General features: G+C 34.6%; 2 protein-coding genes across 6 annotated transcripts; both read left to right on the forward strand.

Moving 5' to 3' along the window:
- Window positions 1–3: 3 nt before the first annotated feature.
- Window positions 4–22,164, forward strand: LOC132718915 (mesoderm-specific transcript protein-like). 5 transcript variants are annotated; one of them, XM_060702618.1, is made up of 13 exons: window positions 127–259; window positions 3,269–3,322; window positions 6,286–6,509; window positions 6,897–6,976; window positions 8,331–8,408; window positions 11,382–11,512; window positions 12,475–12,530; window positions 13,610–13,650; window positions 14,275–14,342; window positions 17,366–17,467; window positions 18,130–18,206; window positions 20,860–20,920; window positions 21,953–22,164. In XM_060702618.1, the coding sequence occupies exons 3-13, from the start codon at window positions 6,356–6,358 to the stop codon at window positions 22,077–22,079; spliced, it is 975 nt and encodes a 324-aa protein (XP_060558601.1). In that variant the 5' UTR covers window positions 127–259; window positions 3,269–3,322; window positions 6,286–6,355; the 3' UTR covers window positions 22,080–22,164. The 5 variants fall into 5 exon arrangements, with proteins under 5 accessions (XP_060558599.1, XP_060558598.1, XP_060558601.1 ...); XM_060702616.1 differs by lacking the exons at window positions 127–259; window positions 3,269–3,322; window positions 13,610–13,650 and adding exons at window positions 4–112; window positions 13,708–13,748; XM_060702615.1 differs by lacking the exons at window positions 3,269–3,322; window positions 13,610–13,650 and adding an exon at window positions 13,708–13,748 and having other exon boundaries at window positions 93–211.
- LOC132718916 (uncharacterized) lies at window positions 281–1,702 on the forward strand. The gene has a single exon (XM_060702619.1). The coding sequence runs from the start codon at window positions 281–283 to the stop codon at window positions 1,700–1,702; it is 1,422 nt and encodes a 473-aa protein (XP_060558602.1).
- Window positions 22,165–22,417: the final 253 nt, after the last annotated feature.

A 22,417-nucleotide genomic window follows, 5' to 3' on the forward strand; every position in this document is an offset into this window, starting at 1 on the left:
AAGACTGACGGAAAGGGCCGAAAAGTTGCGATTGAGATTGGGAGGATGTTCCGAATGAACGTGCTGTAAACCTTAGAAAAATCCAATTTACAACAACAACCAATAGACAAAGGTTAAAATTCGTGTAACATGGTTGATATTAACTGCTTTTAGAAATCGTAATTGTATAATATTATGAAATTAACTAAGCCTTTTACCATTAAAAAGAAAAGTAAGAATAAAAACTTGAAAAGAGATAATTTGGAAAGTAACTCCGACAGTAAAATTAGAGTATGAAAATATGGTAACATCAACAAACCCAGATATTATAATTGGAACCGAGTCTTGGTTAAAACCTAAACATTTTGATAATGAAATCTTTCATCCAGACCTAGGTTACACCCCCTACAGAAGAGATAGGAAGAAGCAGGCTGGGGGAGGAGTATTTATTGCTGTTAAAAACTGCATTATAGCACAAGAAGCTACCAACCTCCAAACTGATTGTGAAAATATATGGGTCAAAATAGAAATGCAAGGTTCCAAACCACTGCTTGTAGGTTCTTACTACAAACCTAAAGAAAATGACCCCTATAGCCTGGATGAGTTCAATAAATCTCTATCCATGGCTACAAAGTCAAATGCAACAGTATGGGTAGGCGGGGACTTCAACATGCCAAAACTTGATTGGTCAAATATTACTCCAACCTCAGACTGCAAACTTCAGTCACACTATAGAGATTTTATTAACATTCTTTTTGATAATAACCTTACTCAAGTAGTCAAAGACCCAACCCGAGAAAACCATATCTTAGATCTGTTCCTGACAAATAACCCCTCCATTGTTAACAGAGCCAACGTAATCCCAGGTATCAGTGATCACGATGCTGTCCTGGTCGACACAAATACCTCCGCCCGCATAAAGCTCCAAAAACCACGTAAGATCCACTTATATAATAAGGCAGACTGGGACGGTCTTAGGTTACATATGTCCAACCTTCATGATTCTCTTACCAGGTCAAAAAGTTATTCCAACAAATCAGTGGAAGAGTTATGGCAAACAATATCCAGCTCAATTGAGGAAGGGGTCAATACTTTCATCCCATCAAAATGGTCATCCTCCAAAAATAAACTCCCCTGGATCAAGGTTAACCTCAAACGTTTATACAGGAAAAGGGACAAAGCCTACAAGCAGTACAAGAGCCATAACTCAAATAAATCTAGAGAAAAATATCTCAGTATTAAACATCTCTGCAGAAAAGAAACTAAGTTAGCCTATCAAAATTACTTAGAAGATATACTAAACATTAACAACAACATCTCTCAAGAACATGAACAAACACAAACCAGACCAAACACCAAAAAGCTATATTCACTATTAAAACATTCAAAACAAGATTCTTTTGGCATTGACTCACTGAAAAAACACAATAAACTGTATACATCAGATCAAGACAAGGCAACAGTACTAAATGAACAATTTCAATCAGTTTTCACTTCTAAATCCCCTGTTTCTCTTAAATTCCTTGCTGATATGAAGGTACAGGATCAGGCAGATACAGGTAGAGAGGTTTCCCACACATCATTTAGCCCACATAACCTCATGTGTGATATTGATATCTCTGTAAAAGGTGTTGAGAAGCTTTTAAAAAACCTCAACCCCATAAGGCTGCAGGACCTGATCAAATTAGACGCATTGTGCTCAAAAATACCAGTAAAGAATTAGCCCCTATAGTGTCCAAACTTTTCCAGAAATCACTGCAGTCCAGCACTCTACCAGACATCTGGAAAATGGCAAATGTCGCCCCTGTCTTTAAAAAAGGTAGCAAGTCAGACCCAGCCAACTATCGCCCTATCTCTCTTACCTGTATCTTGTGTAAAACCCTGGAACACATTGTCTCCTCCAGTATAACAAAGCACTTTACTAGATCAAACTTGTTCTATGATTTGCAGCATGGTTTCCGAGAAAAAAGGTCATGTCAATCCCAATTATTAATGCTTATAGATGATATCCTACAGTCAGTAAATCAGAGAAGCCAAGTAGACTTAATCCTTCTTGACTTCTCTAAGGCCTTTGATATGGTCAACCATGAAAAACTCCTGTATAAGCTGCATTTCTACGGTATAAGGGGTCAGACTCTTAAATGGATCAAAGGTTTTCTTGATAACAGGTCACAGTCCGTGGTGGTAAATGGCTCCACATCCAGCTCCATACCAGTCTCCTCCGGTGTTCCCCAGGGCTCGGTCCTCGGACCTCTCTTATTTCTTATATACATAAATGACCTTCCTGAATATGTCCAATCCTCTAAGGTCCGCCTATTTGCTGATGACACAGCCATCTATCTATCTCTGACTGTCGCTTCTCATTCTAGCTTACTTCAACATGACTTACACCAACTTGAACAATGGGAAACAAAATGGGACATGCAATTTAATCCATCAAAATGCCAGGTTATCCAAATCACAAAACGAAAAACAGTCATTCCAACAAAATACCTCCTACATAACACCACATTAGAAACAGTTCCATCTGCAAAATACCTTGGCATTACAATATCAAATGATTTAACATGGAACAAACACATAAACAACATCACAACAAAGGCGAATCAAACACTTGGTTTTCTACGCCGAAACATCAAGGTTCACTCAGAAAGGTTAAAGTCAACCGCATACAAGACACTTGTCAGACCCCAGCTTGAGTACAGCTCCACGGTCTGGTCCCCCTACACAGGAACTCTCATTGACCAGATAGAGTCAGTCCAGAGAAGGGCTGCTAGGTGGGTCAAACATGACTTTGGCCGTATGTCAAGTGTCACTGACATGTTGACTTCCCTTCAATGGAGGCGCCTTGACCTTCGGCGTATTGACCAACGGTTGGTCATGTTTCACAACATCCTGCATGACCAGGTGGCTATTCCTTTCCCAAAGTATATCGTCCCTCTTACAAGATCATCTAGAACATCCCATCTCCATGCATTCCAACAAGTCCAAACTAAAACTGATTACTATAAATATTCATTTTTCCCAAGAACAATTGTCCACTGGAATGCTTTACCACCTGAAATCATAAACTTGTCTGGCCCCGAGTTCAGTCTGGCTGTAAGCCGGATTGAACATACGTCTCCCTAAAAATACCTTTTCTGTTTTTAACCTGTTTTTAACAATATACTCATTTCCTTTACTTTTATATTCTTTTATTTCAACTCTTTTACTAACATTCTTGTCAGTTGACGCGCGTCAAGTCTAGGTCCCCAGCAGGGGTTTGACTATATGGAAGATAGATAGATAGATAATCACTGCTAAACCCCTGAATGAAAATGAAAGTAACGTAGAAGATCTACACGTAAATTTATCACATTTTTTGAAAATATTGAACCACCAAAACTTAGTTTGATTCAAAGGCTTTACGAATTTACGACGATTTACAGACAGTTTACCCCTCTGACACTTCACCCTAGGCCATTATTTTGTAGACAGTTCAGACCTCGGGCAGTTCACCCGTCAATTTAAGAATGGTGATTGAGGCACTTCACAAGTTTAAACCATTTTACAGACTGTTTTGTCCTTTTTGTAAAATGTTTTTGTAAACTGTTGAAATAAGTTTAATTAGTGGCAGCATGGCCGAGTGGTTAACGCTTGGGACTAGATGCATGGGTTCAAAGGCTGTCGGGGTGGGGGGGGGGGGGTAAGTCGTTGTTTCCTTGAGCAAGAAACTTTACACTCATTGCTCAGTACTGGTTGGTTCCAGGAACGGATTCGAAAGTGTGTCTATAAGCTTATAGCTTCCTACACAATCAAACAAAAAATAAATTCTGTATAAACCAAGTTTTATTAGCTATATGACAGATGCAGACATACCTAATAGCACGGATTTATATTCAGGGTTCGAATTTAAGCTGGCATACTGGCAAAATGCCAGTTAAAATCTAATAATACCAGTAAAAAATACTCTAGCTGGCATTTATTTGCAAGTGACTGTTCATTTTGGACGTTTACATAATTGATATCTCATAGCTTATGATGATGCTTGGCAACTGCCCGCTGTAGAAACTGATGTTTACTGTGCCAGATGCAGTAACCTTAAAAACTTAAAAATCAATTTTTGGTTGCTCTATTTATTCTTTCTGTGACTATATTTTGATGGACTATGTATAACAGCCAAACACTATTGGTTAGAGCATCCAAGATGTTATATCAGGGTCCAATGTAAATTTGTAGCATTCCTCTGTAAAGTGTTTACTTTTAAGCTGAAATAGTAGATCAGTGCCTCTGAGTTTTCAGGCTGTTGGTGTAATCAAGTACAAAATATCTTAAAATTAATGAAGGTCCTAATTAATTACATAACATGAACAAGTTTATAAATGTACATTGGCACCAGTGGGTGTTCCTCTGGTATATCTAATCTGATCCCTAAACAATTGTTTATGACATTTATAAATTAACGAGTTGAAATGTTTTTGTTTCGTTACAAGAAGACATCTGTGTTTACCAGTGAAAAAGATGTTTCTGATATTCAATAGACATTCAAACTTATTATCATTTGTCATACCAGATGTTCAAAATACGCATAATTTGTCAATGTGTATTATAAAAATCATAATAATAATAAGATACGTGATCATGGAATTGCCAGTTGACTACCTCATATTGCCAGTTAAACATTTGATCACTTGCAAAAATCTGCAAGTAGAAAATTTTGCTAAATTCTAACCCTGATATTACAATATTGTAATATAAATCCGTGCTAATAGTAATACATTTAACTTCATATTAGTATGCCAACCATTATTTCAGTATAGCATCTCATGCCAACATCAGTCCGTTTAAAGTAACTAAAACAGCTTATTATTAACCGTAAGTAATGTGTCCATTACACTATAAACATTATACATTTCCACATTTTTTTTTTCATTTTTAATCTCTATAAATATTCTTGGACAAAATCAAGTATGGTCTCCCCACACCAAAATTCAAATAGATCAAATTAAAAATGTCCAATGAAGAGCGGCCCGATGGATCAAGCTAGATTATGGTCAGACTTCTATCGTCACGGACATGCTTCACACCTATATTATATACTAAGCTTCATAAACTGGAACACAGACATATAGATGCTAGGTTATCTCTTTTCTATAAGATCCATCATGGTCTGGTTGTTTACAGTCTGTACAATGTTATTTTCCAGTCTTCTGTCCGAGGCCCCTTTGAGTTGTAAAAAGTACGTAGCATCATAATGTTATTATTTGTTAAGATATTCCTATAATATAATAATTCTATACTGTTGAAATTTAGCTACTAAATGGGGAATTATGTAATGTTATGTCAACTTTATGTCAACAAATTTTAAATTGGCTTCGTAAGACATTTAGATATAAAATAATATACTTGAATGTTGATTGTTATGTTGTCTCAAAGTGTTCAGGTCCTGACTAGTACATTATATACAGTATAAACATCAACAAAATAACAAATTGTAAAAATTTAGATAATTAAACATCTATTTTATCTTTGATATAAAAAAGTATTTTGTATATATGTTACCCTTAAATTTTGGTAAGAAATTTAGTGGCATATTTCGAGGAAAACCTATTTTCAAGGCTGGTATATTTTTAAGTTGAGTGTAATATGTAAACATAGATAAAGTCTGTATACAGTAGCTACATGTTAGCTTTCGAGGTAATGAAATAAATAAACATTCCTACATGATTCATCAGATTTATTAACCTTTAAAGTGACTCCAATGAAGTTTTTTGACATGGTGGGACTGGAAATAATTTTTAAGATTAATTCTCCTAGACAAAATAAACTTGTGTGTAAACCTTCAGATCAACTGTTCATTCAGGTTTTTCCAGAATTATTATGTGAACTGTGAAAAATGACAAAATTTGAAAGTGTTGCAGTGCCTTTTAACTCAAATCTGTATAGGAATAGATCAAAAATAAAATTTTCAATTTATGTCTGAGGTTTATTTCTTGATTTTCATATCTTTCTGTTTTAACTGCCCAAGCTGATCTATGTAAAAATTCAAAAAAATATGTTTTAGACTTTTGGACTTCAGTGAAGTTCCTTTAAATCTACTAGATCTTGTAATGGATTGCCATACTTTGAAATTGGAACAGTCAGTTCAGATTTAAGGGATTTCATTGTACCAAAATAAGAAAAAAGTTACAGGTAGTAATAATTTTAACTTCAAAGCTTTGATATAATTATGCAGTCTGGTGGCAAAGCTTGATCACTTCCGGTTCAAGTCAATCAAGTTTTTACTGATATGAAGATTGATATAAAAAGCATTGTTTTTCTTTCCAGATCCTCAGATGCACTTTCATCAAGAAGACTTTATTGAAGCCATAGACTAAAATCTACATCTTAAAACAAAATGGGATACATGATGATTTTGTGGATTATTCTTGTAACCGTGGTTACTGTATATTACTTGAACATTCCACCACCAGATCTATCCCCAAGGCTCAAGACCTGGTACAAGAAAGGCAACTTTATGAAATATAAAGAATTTGATATTTTCTACATAGGTAAATCATGTTACAGCTAATTTGTACCAGCCAGTAACCTGCTGAATTTGTGTAATGGACTTTTCCAGCTTTTATTTTTGGAACAGTCCACTATCAATTTTGTGGATATTAAGATGATAATTTAAAGTCTAGTATAAGCCAACACAATAGAGCCTGGCCTGGCACTTTACTAGTGCCAAAAACTTGTCACTGTTTCGAGCAAGATAATTGTTAATTAAATATGTTTACCTCTAGATGAGTATTAATTTTTATTCAAAATATCTTAAAGTCCCAACTCTGTTATAATTACCACAAAATGACTGCACATCTGTGAGCCATATTTTCAGTTTATATAAATGGTAATATAATATGTTGATATAAATATGTAATTGCTCTTTTTCTACACAGATGAAGATGGTATTTTAACAGATGACAGCACACTGTTGTTGATTCATGGTTTCCCAACTTCAAGTCATGATTGGATAAAGGTGGGGTCAATTTCTCTAAATAATCTATCTTAAACTTGAGTTTAAAAATAAAGTCTTTATAAATCCTCTCCGAAGAAACTAAAATGCCCAGAGCTAAGATATTTGGCAGGTATTTATATAAATATTAGAAATGGAGTTGCTCTGGGGTCACTTACATTTAGTTTACTCAGACTTACATAGAAAACAGACTTGAAAAAATGGTCATTTGTGACTGAGCGGTTAAGTACATCAACTGTAAACGACTGTCCCCTCATGCTATGGGTTCAAATTGCACCAGGGACTTCAGACTCTTTTGTGTGAGAAAGCTATCCAACTTGGTTACAGAACATTGATGGTTCTTCTAAAGTGTCTTTTTGTTCTGAAATAATGCATTGAAGGACACATGAGGATTCCTCGAACAGTATTGCTGGAAAGTTGCCATATGACTTTTACATAGTTGTGCCATGTAATACTCAACAAAAAAAAACAACAACTTTAAAAATCATCTCAAAGTGCCATTACCAGAGCTTAGATATTTGATATGTAGCACTATTTTTTGTCCTAAAAAGTTGTTTAAAGCTTACAAAACATTTCTAATTCTGCTTAAGCTGGTGCTAGGGGGTGTGGACGGAAACTTATATTTTCCAGTATCATCCATGAACTGGCTCAATCAAACCAAGCCTTCAACATTTCAATTTTGTCATTTTGGGTGTTATTTAGGGCGTTTTTTTGTCTATTTTGGTATGATGTAAAACCCAATATAAAAATCCCTGCTTTGTTGATCACATAGATTAGATAGACGTGTAATTGACTTATATAGGAAACTATATTTAAATATTTTTGTATGAAACTCCAATTGCCCATAGCTTAAGTTGTCATTTTATGATGCCCGGTGGATCTTTTCACAATTTGTGGAAATCATGCTAATGGGGGCCAGAAATTGTCCCACCCTGTGGGTCAACTATTTTACATCTCCCCAGAAATTAAAATGATTAGAGCTTTAATATTAGGTATGTAGCACCATTTTTTAAACCTTTACAAAATCTGCTTGTGTAAAATGACAATACCAAAGGCTTAGACATGTGGCTTGTAGTATTGCCTTGTTGACTTCTACAAAGTTACCGTAATAATGCCCCCGGGTAAAAAAGACCCAACTGCAAGGTCACTTAGTTTGAAATTTCTCAGAATCTACAACGACCCAGGGTCTTTAAAAATCAATTAGAAAGACCCAGAATGACAAGATCATAGCTATTGAATCAGCATGTACATGTAGCTTTACTTTGTGGTCCTGCACATAATTTATATTAATCATAACTTAGACTAGGATAGGGTATGTTTGTGTTTTCATAACCATTTGTTGTGCTTTTCTTTCCAGATTTTGGATGATATGAAGGAACAGTACAGTAGGATTATTATACCTGATATGCTAGGCTTTGGATTCACAGATAAACCTGTAAGTATTCTGTCATCACTGTGCATGTCCTGCATGACAAAATCCTTTTACAACCATCACAATGGCAAAATGATCATGCTACAAAAACCATCACCATGCTACAACCATCACCATGCCACAACCACCACAATGCTACAACCATTAATATGTTAAATTCATCACTATACTACAACACTCATCAAGCTTACAACCTTCACTATGCTACAACTATCACTATGCTACAACCATCACCATGCTACAACCATCACTATGCTACAACCATCACCATGCTACAACCATCACTATGCTACAACCATCACTATGCTACAACTATCACTATGCTACAACCATCACTATGCTACAACCATCACTATGCTACAACCATCACTATGCTACAACCATCACTATGCTACAACCATCCCTAGGCTACAACCATCACTATGCTACAACCATCACTATGCTACAACCATCACCATGCTACAACCATCACTATGCTACAACCATCACCATGCTACAACCATCACTATGCTACAACCATCACCATGCTACAACCATCACTATGCTACAACCATCACTATGCTACAACCATCACCATGCTACAACCATCACTATGCTACAACCATCACCATGCTACAACCATCACCATGCTACAACCATTAATATGTTAAATTCATCACTATACTACTACCATCACCATGCTACAACCATCACTATGCTACAACCATCACCATGCTACAACCATCACCATGCTACAACCATTAATATGTAATGGTTGTAGCATGGTGATGGTTGTAGCATAGTGATGGTTGTAGCATAGTGATGGTTGTAAAATGTTGAAGGTTGCAGCATAGTGATGGTTGTAGCATAGTGATGGTTGTAGCATGGTGATGGTTGTAGCATAGTGATGGTTGTAAAATGTTGAAGGTTGCAGCATAGTGATGGTTGTAGCTTGATGAGTGTTGTTACTACAACCATCACTATGCTACAACCATCACCATGTTACAACCAGCACTTTGTTACAACCATCACTATGCTACAACCAGCACTATGTTACAACCATCACTATGCTGCAAACCTTCAACATTTTACAAACCATCACCATGCTACAACCATCACTATGCTACAACCATCACCATGCTACAACCATCACCATGCTACAACCATCACTATGCTACAACCATCACCATGCTACAACCATCACTATGCTACAACCATCACCATGCTACAACCATCACTATGCTACAACCATCACTATGCTACAACCATCACCATGCTACAACCATCACTATGCTACAACCATCACCATGCTACAACCATCACATGCTACAACCATTAATATGTTAAATTCATCACTATACTACAACACTCATCAAGCTACAACCTTCACTATGCTACAACTATCACTATGCTACAACTATCACTATGCTACAACCATCACTATGCTACAACCATCACCATGCTACAACCATCACTATGCTACAACCATCACCATGCTACAACCATCACTATGCTACAACCATCACCATGCTACAACCATCACTAGGCTACAACCATCACCATGCTACAACCAGCACTTTGTTACAACCATCACTATGCTACAACCATCACCATGTTACAACCATCACTATGCTACAACCAGCACTTTGTTACAACCATCACTATGCTACAACCATCACTAGGCTACAACCATCACTATGCTACAACCATCACCATGCTACAACCATCACCATGCTACAACCATCACTAGGCTACAACCATCACTATGCTACAACCAGCACTTTGTTACAACCATCACTATGCTACAACCATCACTATGCTACAACCATCACTATGCTACAACCAGCACTTTGTTACAACCATCACTATGCTACAACCATCACCATGCTACAACCATCACCATGCTACAACCATCACCATGCATAGTGATGGTTGTAGCATGGTGATGGTTGTAGCATAGTGATGGTTGTAAAATGTTGAAGGTTGCAGCATAGTGATGGTTGTAGCTTGATGAGTGTTGTTACTACAACCATCACTATGCTACAACCATCACCATGTTACAACCAGCACTTTGTTACAACCATCACTAGGCTACAACCAGCACTTTGTTACAACCATCACTATGCTACAACCATCACTATGCTACAACCATCACCATGCTACAACCATCACTATGCTACAACCATCACCATGCTACAACCATCACTATGCTACAACCATCACTATGTTACAACCATCACTATGCTGCAACCTTCAACATTTTACAACCATCACTATGCTACAACCATCACTATGCTACAACCATCACTATGCTACAACTATCACTTTGCTACAACCATCACTATGCTACAACCATCACTATGCTACAAACCATCACTATATGCTACAACCATCCCTAGGCTACAACCATCACTATGCTACAACCATCACTATGCTACAACCAGCACTTTGTTACAACCATCACTATGCTGCAACCTTCAACATGCTACAACCATCACTATGCTACAACCATCACTATGCTACAACCAGCACTATGCTACAACCAGCACTATGCTTCAACCTTCATCATGTTACAACCTTCAACATTTTACAACCATCACTATGCTACAACCATCATTATGCTTCCACCATCACCATACACAGCCTGTATGATGCAGCCCTGCAACAATCATTGCATTGTCCTGTTTCTACAATCACCATATTTATGAAGTTGTAATGTTACTTCCATGCTTTTACTGTACATTGCAGTGCTGTTACCACCATCATAATGCCCTAAAAAGTTTTCATCCATCAGTTAAGCTTAAGTGTTGCCACATGAGATTTCTTAATATATAATAATACACAATTGTATATAACAATTACCCCTGTCAACTTATTGTTCACTTAATTAAATTATTCACTTTCATTTTCATGCTTGATGAAGGAGAAACATTCTGAAATTAGTGCTGTTCTGTCATGTGTGAAAGTGAATTTAGTTTATTATTTTTTATATTCTAGAAACAGTATGACTACTTGATAACTGAGCAGGCAGACATTTTAGAAGCAGTATTAAAATCTCTGTCAGTTAAAGATGTGCATATTATGTCACATGATTATGGTGATACAGTTGCCCTGGAATTACTTCACAGGTAACGTTTGCTATAGAATTTCTTTACCGGTAACAATTTTCGATGTAATTACTTCAAGGAAAATATTTGCTCTGTAGTAAAAGAGAAATAATTTTTTGGCAATTATCAAATTGTTAAACAAAGCATTTTAAGTACAGTTAAGGTCTACATCTGTAAAAGCATGAGGACACATTTAAAGCCCAAGCTTGTAGAACATGTTTACATCAATAATGTATACTGCATGCACAGTTTCTATGTAATAATGTGAGTTCGAATCCTTTTGGTGATTTGAATCCTGAAATAGTAATGAGGTCATGTAGCTAACTTCTGGATGGTCCTTAGTTCTACTTGTGTACCATTTTTAAAGTTGCAATATGGCCATTACAGAGTTTTTGTGACTGAAAATCTAAACAAAAAAGAGATGGAAATTTATTTTCAGGTTTACAACTGTTACAACATCATTAATTTTGATGTTTTAACAGAAAAAATGTGACCATTAATTCTTGATTTTGAAAAAGTTGATCAGTTCACTTAAATATTTTTTGTTTGATACATATATAACTATTAAATTTCATCATCAAAATTCAATATGGAAGCGTCAAGTGCTAGAAATTACATGTATAATTTGTCCAATGAGATTGTTCCATATTTCAAATTCTTTGGTACATTTAATTAATTGAATCAGCACTAAATTGTCATTAAATACTATTCTGTTTAATCAGCATATCATACTTGCACAGTGTAAATATTTAAAACATCATGTCAATAACAAAGTAGGTTATTGTTTGTTAAGTCAATATTAATTCCATTAAATCTGTTGAACATCTGTGCCCCTCGTGACAGATTTAATTTCATTAATGCTTTCTTTTAAACACAAACCTATACATAAATGTATTGATTTTGATGATGTATTTATTAATTAATTGCAAAGTGAATTTTATATGTAATATTTTAATAACCCCTCTTTTTATGTCCATTTACAGGCACAATACAGGAAGTGGATATATGCAGGTGAATTCATTGTGCATGTTGAATGGCGGTCAGTTTTACTTATTTCTGTTTGGTCATTATATGTTAAATAGATATAAACTGCCTGGTGTTAATAGAAAATTTTGATGACCTGAAAAAAATGATCTACCTAAAATTTTGCCTTATGATTAACCACTTTAATTTTTTTCTCTTAAAAGTAAAAATATAAAATACAAAACATAATTAAGCAGATTTTCGGAAAGAAAATACTTGTTATTAGATTGAAGAAGGCTGGTTGGCAAATTCTGATTTAAAGCAACAAAATGTGTCACAAATTGGACACCATTGGTTTTTATTCTATGTATGTGTTAGATGTAGATACATGTACTTTCGTTTTTTGCATGCTGTTAATCATTATAATAAATTATCATTATTTATACCACTAACACTATATATCAACACTGGGTATTTACAGATGTCAATCCATCTAATGAATACATGACATATGATGTGATATGATATATTTCATTTGGAGAATGATAAATCATTGAGTTGATATTCAATTCTGTTTTAAAAAAATCTGACAGTCTTTTTTCATTTTAGAAGTTTGACTATAACATTTGACAATAAAATATTTATGAGATTTTTTAACATATTTTAAGTTTTACAGTGCATTTTCTGTTTCTTTCAGTGAACATTTTTTTTAATGATTTTGACATTTTCTTTAATGTTGTATTTCTCATACAAGTGTTCTTCAATGTATTTCTCGTTATATAATATGGGTTTTTACAATGAATTCCCTTACAAGGAGTTTTCAGTGCATTTCCTATGCTATGTTTAATTGCTGGAATCTTAACTGTGAGATATGGTTTATACAATTCACTGAACTAATTCATAATAAACAAGATAACTGATTTTCTTTATTTGGTATATTTCTGAAAATGAAATATTATGATTGTTTTGTATAAATAATGGAATACATCTGACATGAAATGAGATGGAATGATTATAATTCACTCAATCTAAATGTCTTTTGTGAAAATTGTTCACTCCTGGTAGGGATATATTCCATATTTTATTACAACAAATCAAATGATTTCTCTCTTATATGTAAGTACATAATAATGTACATATTCAGTATATTTCCAGGGCTATTTCAAGAAACATATTATCCAAGGTTAATTCAAAAGGTCAGTAAGACTTTCAGAGAAGATTTTATACTCATTATTTAACTTTTTTAATTTCAGGGGTATTTCCCGAAACTAATTTCCCACTGTTTACTCAAAAGGTTAGTTAAATAAATGTATGTATAATTATATGCACCAACATATCATTTTGAAATTGCTTGTTGTGTTAGCTTTCTAACATACCAAACATTCAAACCCATAATAGTGACTCCAAAAACTAAACCACTTGATATAGAGGCCACTCGCAATAATGGGAAGGTGTTTGTATATTAAACTGACTTACATAAACTCAACATAAGGTCCTAATGAAATAACAAAGATGTCTTGACAAAGGTCAGTTAGGGTCTTTGGATTCTTTCATGTGTGCTTCTGTGAGATGAGTGGTTCTACTTGGGTTCAGGCTTGTTCCTGAAATAATGGATGAAGTTGCACCTAAGGTCTTCCTCAAGCAATGTAACAAGTGATTTTCACACCTATTTTCAGTAAATACTAGTTAATTGTTCTAGTGAGACAGGGTAGTAACATCTGTTTAAAAATTTCATATTATCCCAGATTGTGGAAATATGTGAAAGAAGTATCGGTAGTTAACTGTAGATTATTAAATGTTGTTATATGTATTTGTTTCAGGCTCTTCTGGTACCTGTCCTAGGAGACCTTCTTTCCCATTTATCATTCTATGGATCATTGAAACGAGGGTAAAACATCTTTTTGTTTGTATAAATGGTTACTTTATATAATTTGATGGTAAAGTGCATAAGAAACATGTACTTAACTCTCACATGATTTGTTTATTTAAGCATATTTCCTTTGTAAGAGGACATGCCCCATAAAAGTATAAAATAATGAACAGAACAGAACAGAAATTTTATTTCGTAACGTATACAATACAGTATCTTGTTACATTAAACATATCAAATAATATAAATATATAAACACATGATATAATTCAAAGATTTACAGTATATTGGAGAATGAACATATATTGCTGCGACAATAAAATTGATTTTGTATAAAATAAATGTATATCAAAATAATCTCATTTTTAATATCAGAATAATCTCATTTTAATATAAAAATAATAATGAGAACCTTGTCATGAATAGCTAATGAACATTAAACACTAGTGTGCAGCAATCAATAACACTTGCATGAAGAGAATATAATCTTTGCCTGAAGGTAACTTGTTGCTGTTCATCTGTCAGAACGGTCAGATATATTGGTTTATGAACTTTTGGTTTATGTTCAAAATTGAAAGTCAAAGTGACAGTGTAATATCCTTGTCTGCTCAATGACTTGATAAGAAATAAACCTAGGTTGGTGAGTCTTTGTAGGGACAATGCACATGGCAGGTTGATGACCTCTGTAGATTTTGAGGTCATTAGGTCAAGGTGACAGTGACACAGAGTGGAAAATCCAAGTCTGATCAATTACTGGAGGAAGCCTATGTTTGTGAAACTTGTTAGGACATCGCCCATGGCAAGGTGATGACAACTATTTGATTTAAGGTCATTAAGTCAGTGACAGTTATCAAGATGGCTTAAAAATTGTGTTCATGTTTAATTCAAATTCAAGGACAGAAACTCGGAAACAAAATTATTGACCCCCAATTATGTTTCTTTTGTCATATTCTAAAACCATGCAAAGATCCTGTGAAACAGTTTTCATTATATTAAAGTGAACATCCTTAATATTTATGATAGATACCGTATAAGTGGTTTTTTCTGCGGTGACTTTATTTCTGCGTTTTCTGCGGTCAGTTTCAGCACCGCAGAAATAAAAACCGCAGAATATTTCTCCACGTTTTTTTTTTATGCCCCCACAATGTGGGAGCATATAGCGTTGCACTTGTCCGTCCGTCCGTCCGTCCGTCTGTCCGTCAGTCTGTCCGTCAGTCTGTCCGTCCGTACGTCCCGAAATCTTGTGAACGCAACTCCTCTTAAACCGGATGGCAGATTTTGCTTAAACTTACAGGGATGAACAACCTTAATGTGTAGATGGTAGTAAAGGAAGGAATTTTCGCTGCGACCAAATTTAACAGAATTATGGCCCTTTGTTGATTTTTTCACTATATACTATGTAGAAATTTTGTGAACGCAACTCCTCTTAAACCGGATGGCAGATTTTGCTTAAACTTACAGAGATGAACAACCTTAATGTGTAGATGGTAGTAAAGGAAGGAATTTTTGCTGCGACCAAATTTAACAGAATTATGGCCCTTTGTTGATTTTTTCACTATATACTATGTAGAAATTTTGTGAACGCAACTCCTCTTAAACCGGATGGCAGATTTTGCTTAAACTTACAGGGATGAACAACCTTAATGTGTAGATGGTAGTAAAGGAAGGAATTTTTGCTGCGACCAAATTTAACAGAATTATGGCCCTTTGTTGATTTTTTCACTATATACTATGTAGAAATTTTGTGAACGCAACTCCTCTTAAACCGGATGGCAGATTTTGATTAAACTTACAGGGATGAACAACCTTAAGGTGTGTAGATGGTAGTAAAGGAAGGAATTTTTGCTGCGACCAAATTTTACACAATTATGGCCCTTTGTTGATTTTTTCACTATATACTATGTAGAAATTTTGTGAATGCAACTCCTCTTAAACCGGATGGCAGATTTTGCTTAAACTTCCAGGGATGAACAACCTTAATGTGTAGACGGCAGTAAAGGAAGGAATTTTTGCAGCAACCAAATTTAACAGAATTATGGCCCTTTGTTGATTTTTTCATTATATACTATGTAGAAATTTTGTGAACGCAACTCCTCTTAAACTGGATGGCAGATTTTACTTAAACTTCCAGGGATTAACAACCTTAATGTGTAGATGGTAGTAAAGGAAGGAATTTTTGCTGCGACCAAATTTTACAGAATTATGGCCCTTTGTTGATTTTTAGTTTTCAACTTGTGGCACATGTAGTCCAAAAAATATTTGACCTAGAGTCATAAGATTGACAGAACAGTGGCGTGTGGGGGCATCCGTGTCCTATGGACACATTTCTAGTTTTTTTTTTAAAGAAATGAGTCCTACATTATGACCTGTTTCCTTTAAAGGAATAAAGACTAACGGATTATAACGGTTAGCGGGTCATCGAGTTATATAAAATTGATTTCGGCTAAATATGCAATATGTGCATGTAAGGATGTAATTGTTGTTAATTATGCCAATTTATGAACAAAGAAATTCAAACATCATAGTGTTTGCCTGTACGCTAAAGGGTTTGTTTACCACTAAATCATTAAAACCATTTAAACCCTTATACTGCTAAATAATCGTCGTATACATTAATTGTTGTCTGATTTACGATAAACGTCTATCAATTTTATAAAATTAAAGATACTACCGTGGTATATTTTTCACACGTCATTTCACACTAATTAAAGATGCAAACTGTCTATTGATGCACATTATATTTGTTTGCAAGCAAACAATATAATTGTTTGTAATTACTATATAATATAGTTCTGCGGTGACGACGGTAAACAAAATTTTAATGCGAATGTGTACATGCAAATAAAATAGGTAAAGTAATGTGACTTAGACTTTGATAAGATGAGCCGCAGAATTTAAATCACATTTTGTCCAAAGAATGTGCCGCAGAAATTAAGTCCGCAGAAATAAAAACATGCCAAAATTTTGAAAAACCGCAGAATTTGGAGCCCGCAGAAAAAACCACTTATACGGTATATTATATCTTGTAATTCATTGTTTAGATTAGGGAGTACATTTGGCCCCAAAACACAGCCATCTGAGACAGATATGAGAGATTTCTATACAGTATTAAGATACAAAGAGGGAAATGTTGTCATGTCAAGGTAAATATGTCAAGTATATCAATGTTAAGGATATCAAGTTGAAAATTTGGTCAGCCAACAGTATAGAGCCTGGTCAGACTGTAGGTATGTGCAGGTTAGCCTGGCTCTATACTGGTTGCAAAGGCTGAATACTTTCTGTGCCAGCAGGTTATCAGTTTAAGCTTGAATGATGACTTCATCTTTATATGTGACATAATGTTAGGCATTTCTTTCTGTACATTAATTCAATCAATTATCATCTTGAACCTGGATAGAACTTTGCTAAAATAAAGGTTTAGGAGAGTGTGGTATCTTAGTTTAAAAACATCTACTACACTAGTGTTAAACAACTGAAATTCATTTATTTGTAGTTTGCAGAAATTTTGATTATGAAAAGTGGGTAGAATAATATATTTAAAATATAATATAAGACTGATTTTTATGTAATTTATGATATGCAATGTACTTTGAAACCACTTCAGCATACAGGCCATGTGTAGAAAAACCTGTTGCTATAAGCCAGTATTGTAGTTTTACTTTGGATAAATTAACCTTTCCGGAGATCAGCTCTCACCAAAGATCACCTTTCAAATTTCCCAATTCTTGTCATTTAAGTAGGTTTAATATTGTTTTTGAATTCAGCATTGTCAGGTGTAAAATACCTTATTACTTCTCTATTTAAGACTGATACATTACATTACTCAGAGAAATGAGAACAAGGAACGTTGGGTAGGAGCCTTGCAGAAAACAAAAGTACCAGGTAAGTAATTTGGCCATTTTATCTATAGATTCTCATGGATTACTATAGATACTTTTTATACCTATGCATTACCATGGATAACTTGGAGGTCTTTTATACCTATAGATTACAATAGATGGACTGGTATTGGTAGCTACTCTACTTGATAGAAGTCTATATAAGAATTAATTTAATGACTGTGAAGGATTAAAGTGAATTGGTCTACAATGAGCACATTTTCTATAAGTATTTCAATAATGATAAAAACTAGAGAAATCTATCATAATGATATTCTTATAAAATATTGCCTAAAAGGAAAAATGTTAATTAAGTTGTAAGTGATTTAACATGAACACTTTATTATCTGCTATACTGGACGGGGACCATCAACCGGACACTTTTTGAGCATTTTACCGTACATATTTCATAATTTTAAATCTAGAGATTAAAATATTTCGCACAGTTCAGCTAGGTTCTTTTTCTAACTAACAAACTAGTTTGTTTATTTCTGATTGTATTGACACTAATATCTGAGGCTCGACAAGGGGGGTCTCAAAATTAACTAAATTGTCTACACTACAGGACCATGTGTCCGGACAGATTTGTACATTACTTGTTTTAAATCAGGTAAAAGCTTGGGTGTTTTGATTTTTAACATGATATACAATATTTCAGCAACAAATGCTGAAGTTTTGGATATTCTATTGTTTACCCTGCAAATGATTATAACTGGTATTTGAGGTCAGCCATTGATTTCTGGACCCCCCAAATTTTAACGTCAACACTCTTGAAATAGACATTTAATATTACCATTTACGGAGGTTGAAATAAATTTATTTACTTAATTTTAGAAGAAACATACATTTATTGATGAAAAAGTGACTGACAACCACTGAACATAGAAAATACTAAATTTAAGCATTTTCGGGGCCGTCCGGTTTTGATGGTTGTCCGGTTTTGGTGGTCCCCAACCAGTATAGATATATGTAATATTTGCTCATGCCAACAACTCCCCAGAATAATTATTTTGTGGTTTGTTGTTATATGTGATACTAGATACTATCAACTTAATTTTTTATTGTATCACAGACCTTTTGTTATAGACCAATTACTTTAAAACTCTGCAAACATAACAGCTTGGTCCAAGACATTTTCTGATTTTATTCAGATTAAAATGAAATTATGAAAGAAACACTTTCATATGAATATTTTTTTCAGGAGTTTGTGTTATTCATTTACCCTTTGACCTCAGTATTTTTTTAGCTCACCTGTCACAAAGTGACAGGGTGAGCTTTTGTGATCGCTTTTCGTCCGGCGTCCGGCCGTCATCCGTCGTCCGTAAACTTTTACTTTAAATGACATCTTCTCATAAACCACTGAGCCAATTTCATCCAAACTTCACAGAAATGTTCCTTTGGTGGTCACCTTTGAAAATTGTTCAAAGAATTTAATTCCCAGCGGAACTCTGGTTGCCATGGCAACCAAATGAAAAAACTTTAAATATCTTCTTCTAAAAAACTCAAAGAGCTAGAGCTTAGATATTTGGCATGAAACATCTTGTAGTGAGTGTCTACCAAGTCTGTTCAAATAAAAGCCCTGGGGTCAAAATTGGCCCCGCCCCGGGGGGTCATTGATTTTTCCTATATGCATATAGTAAAAACTTAAAAATTCTTCTTTTAAAGAACCCAAAGAGCTAGAGCTAAGAAATTTAGCATGAAACATCTTCTAATGGGTGTCTACCAAGTGTTCAAATAAAAGTCCTGGGGTCAAAATTGGCCCCGCCCCAGGGGGTCATTGATTTTCCCTAAATGCATATAGTAAAAACTTAAAAAATCTTCCTTTAAAGAACCCAAAGAGCTAGAGCTAAGATATTTAGCATGAAACATGTTTTAATGGATGTCTACCAAGTTTGTTCAAATAAGAGCCCTGGGGTCAAAATTGGCCCCGCCCCGGGGGTCTTTGATTTTCCTTATATGTGTATAGCAAAAACTTAAAAAATCGTCTTTGAAAAATCAAATAGCTAGAGTTTAGATACTAAGCATGAAACATCTTCTAGTGAGTGTCTACCAAGTTTGTTCAAATAAAAGCCCTGGGGTCAAAATTGGCCCCGCCCCGGAGGTCATTGATTTTCCTAATATGTGTATAACAAAAACTTAAAAAATCTTCTTTGAAAAAACTCAAATAGCTAGAGTTTAGATATTAAGCATGAAGCATCTTCTAGTAAGTGTCTACAAAGTTTGTCTAAATAAAAGCCCTGGGGTCAAAATTGGCCCCACCCCAGGGGTCATTGATTTTCCTTATATGTGTATAGCAAAAACTTAAAAATCTTCTTCGAAAAATCCGAATAGCTAGAGTGCAGATATTAAGCATGAAACATTTTCTAGTAAGTGTCTACAAAGATTGTTCAAATAAAAGCCCTTTGGTCCAAACTGGCCCTGCCCCAGGTGTGTCATTGTTTTTAACTATATGTTTAAAGAAAAAACTTGACCAGCTAGAGCTTAGATGTTACGCATGAAACATCTTCTAATGGGTGTCTACCAAGTTTGTTCAAATAAAAGCTGTGGGGTTTAAACTGGCCCCGCTACTGGGGCCTATATACACGTGAGCGACTTTAGGGCCATCATGGCCCTCTTGTTTATCAATGAATTATGTATGATATATTTCACTGTTTCAGTACATATGATTTATGGTCCAGCTGATCCTGTGAACCCTCCTGTATTTGTTGACCATTATAAGTAAGTTGTAATATTCTCATATGTTATTTATGTGGTGCATCCACAGCAACTAGTTGTATTCTGAGGTTTTAGATTTAAATCTCAACAAGGTCATAAATAGAGGATATTGAATGAGTGTAGTTTAATACTAAATTTATTGAACGAGTTGAATAAAATCATATTATGCGAGCCTCTGGCGAGCATAATATCGTTTTATTCAACGAGTTCAATAAATTTAGTATTAAATCTACACGAATATAATATTCTATTTATCACATATGTAAAATAAGAACAGTAAACTGTTAAAATGAGAAATTTTTCAATGACGCGCCCATAGTGTAATGCTAACATTAGCGCGCTTTAACGCTATGTTTCCATATAGCGCAAATGACGTCACGTCAAAGTGTTATTACACCAGTGTAATATCGTTTTTATTAAATGGCTTTATTACACTGGCTGCGGTTTATGTGATAAGAAAGATTAGTATACAAGGCATCACAAGTATATCTTTTGCATGCTTGCTGTACAAAATGTCTAAATTAGAGGACAGAAACTTGTCAAGTTAGTGTCAGTGCACTGTTATATGACTGGATGGTGTGTAATGATAATGTTTGATGGTGTAAATTATAGGACTAGTACATGTCAGTCTAGTGTTTCACTGTAGCTGTTCACTGTTGTGATTGTTCATACTGTCATTTGCACTGTACCTCTGGTCTTGCATGCACAGAAGTAATCGGTTCCTTGCGAAAGTTAAGGCATCTAGTACTGATAAACTGCCTGACAGCTTGCCCAGGAAAGGTATTGTGGCTGAACTATGATCTAGTGAATTCAACATAGCTCGCCATCATGATTCAGGGGGTAAAACTACTAACACCCACCTACCCCCAGTATCAACCTACCATTATACAGTCCTGTAATTCTTACAGATGTTCCAAGCAAATTACTTGTAATTGTACAATTTAAAATCCCACATTATAAAGGTTAATGTATTCTTCTTTTAGTTACTAACTGTTTCTAATAACTTCTGTATTTCTATTTCATTTTTTTTTTCAGGAAAGTAGTTCCAAACCCACATATAGAAGTGTTACCAATTGATATAGGACATTACCCACAATGGGAATATCCAAATGGAGTTGTGTCTTCCTACCTTCAATTTTTAGAGACAATAAAAGATGATTAAATGTCAAAGTTAAAATGAAAAATGCATGTAATATAATAGAAAACTGCTAAATGTTCTAAGCTTCAAAGCTGCATGCCTCCAAATGAGCCAAGAAAATCAAACTTGAGAAAAATGTACTTAGATTTTAAGAAAAAATGAAAATATTCAAGATTAAAGTAATAACTTACAGGTTGTGTGCGATTAAGAACTGATTTTGTAATATTTATCACCATACTTTTACTGTGTGGCCTATGCAATAAGCCTTTTATTTGCATATTTAATAATTTTGACGTCTTTTTGGTAATTCATGCAAATTTTAAGTGCCATTTGCCATGTTTAAATTACTTGCTATGTTTGTT

The sequence above is a fragment of the Ruditapes philippinarum genome, unplaced genomic scaffold (genome assembly GCF_026571515.1).
Source record: "Ruditapes philippinarum isolate M1 unplaced genomic scaffold, ASM2657151v2 ctg2960_1_1_1_1, whole genome shotgun sequence".
In the NCBI taxonomy this organism is placed as follows: domain Eukaryota; kingdom Metazoa; phylum Mollusca; class Bivalvia; order Venerida; family Veneridae; genus Ruditapes; species Ruditapes philippinarum.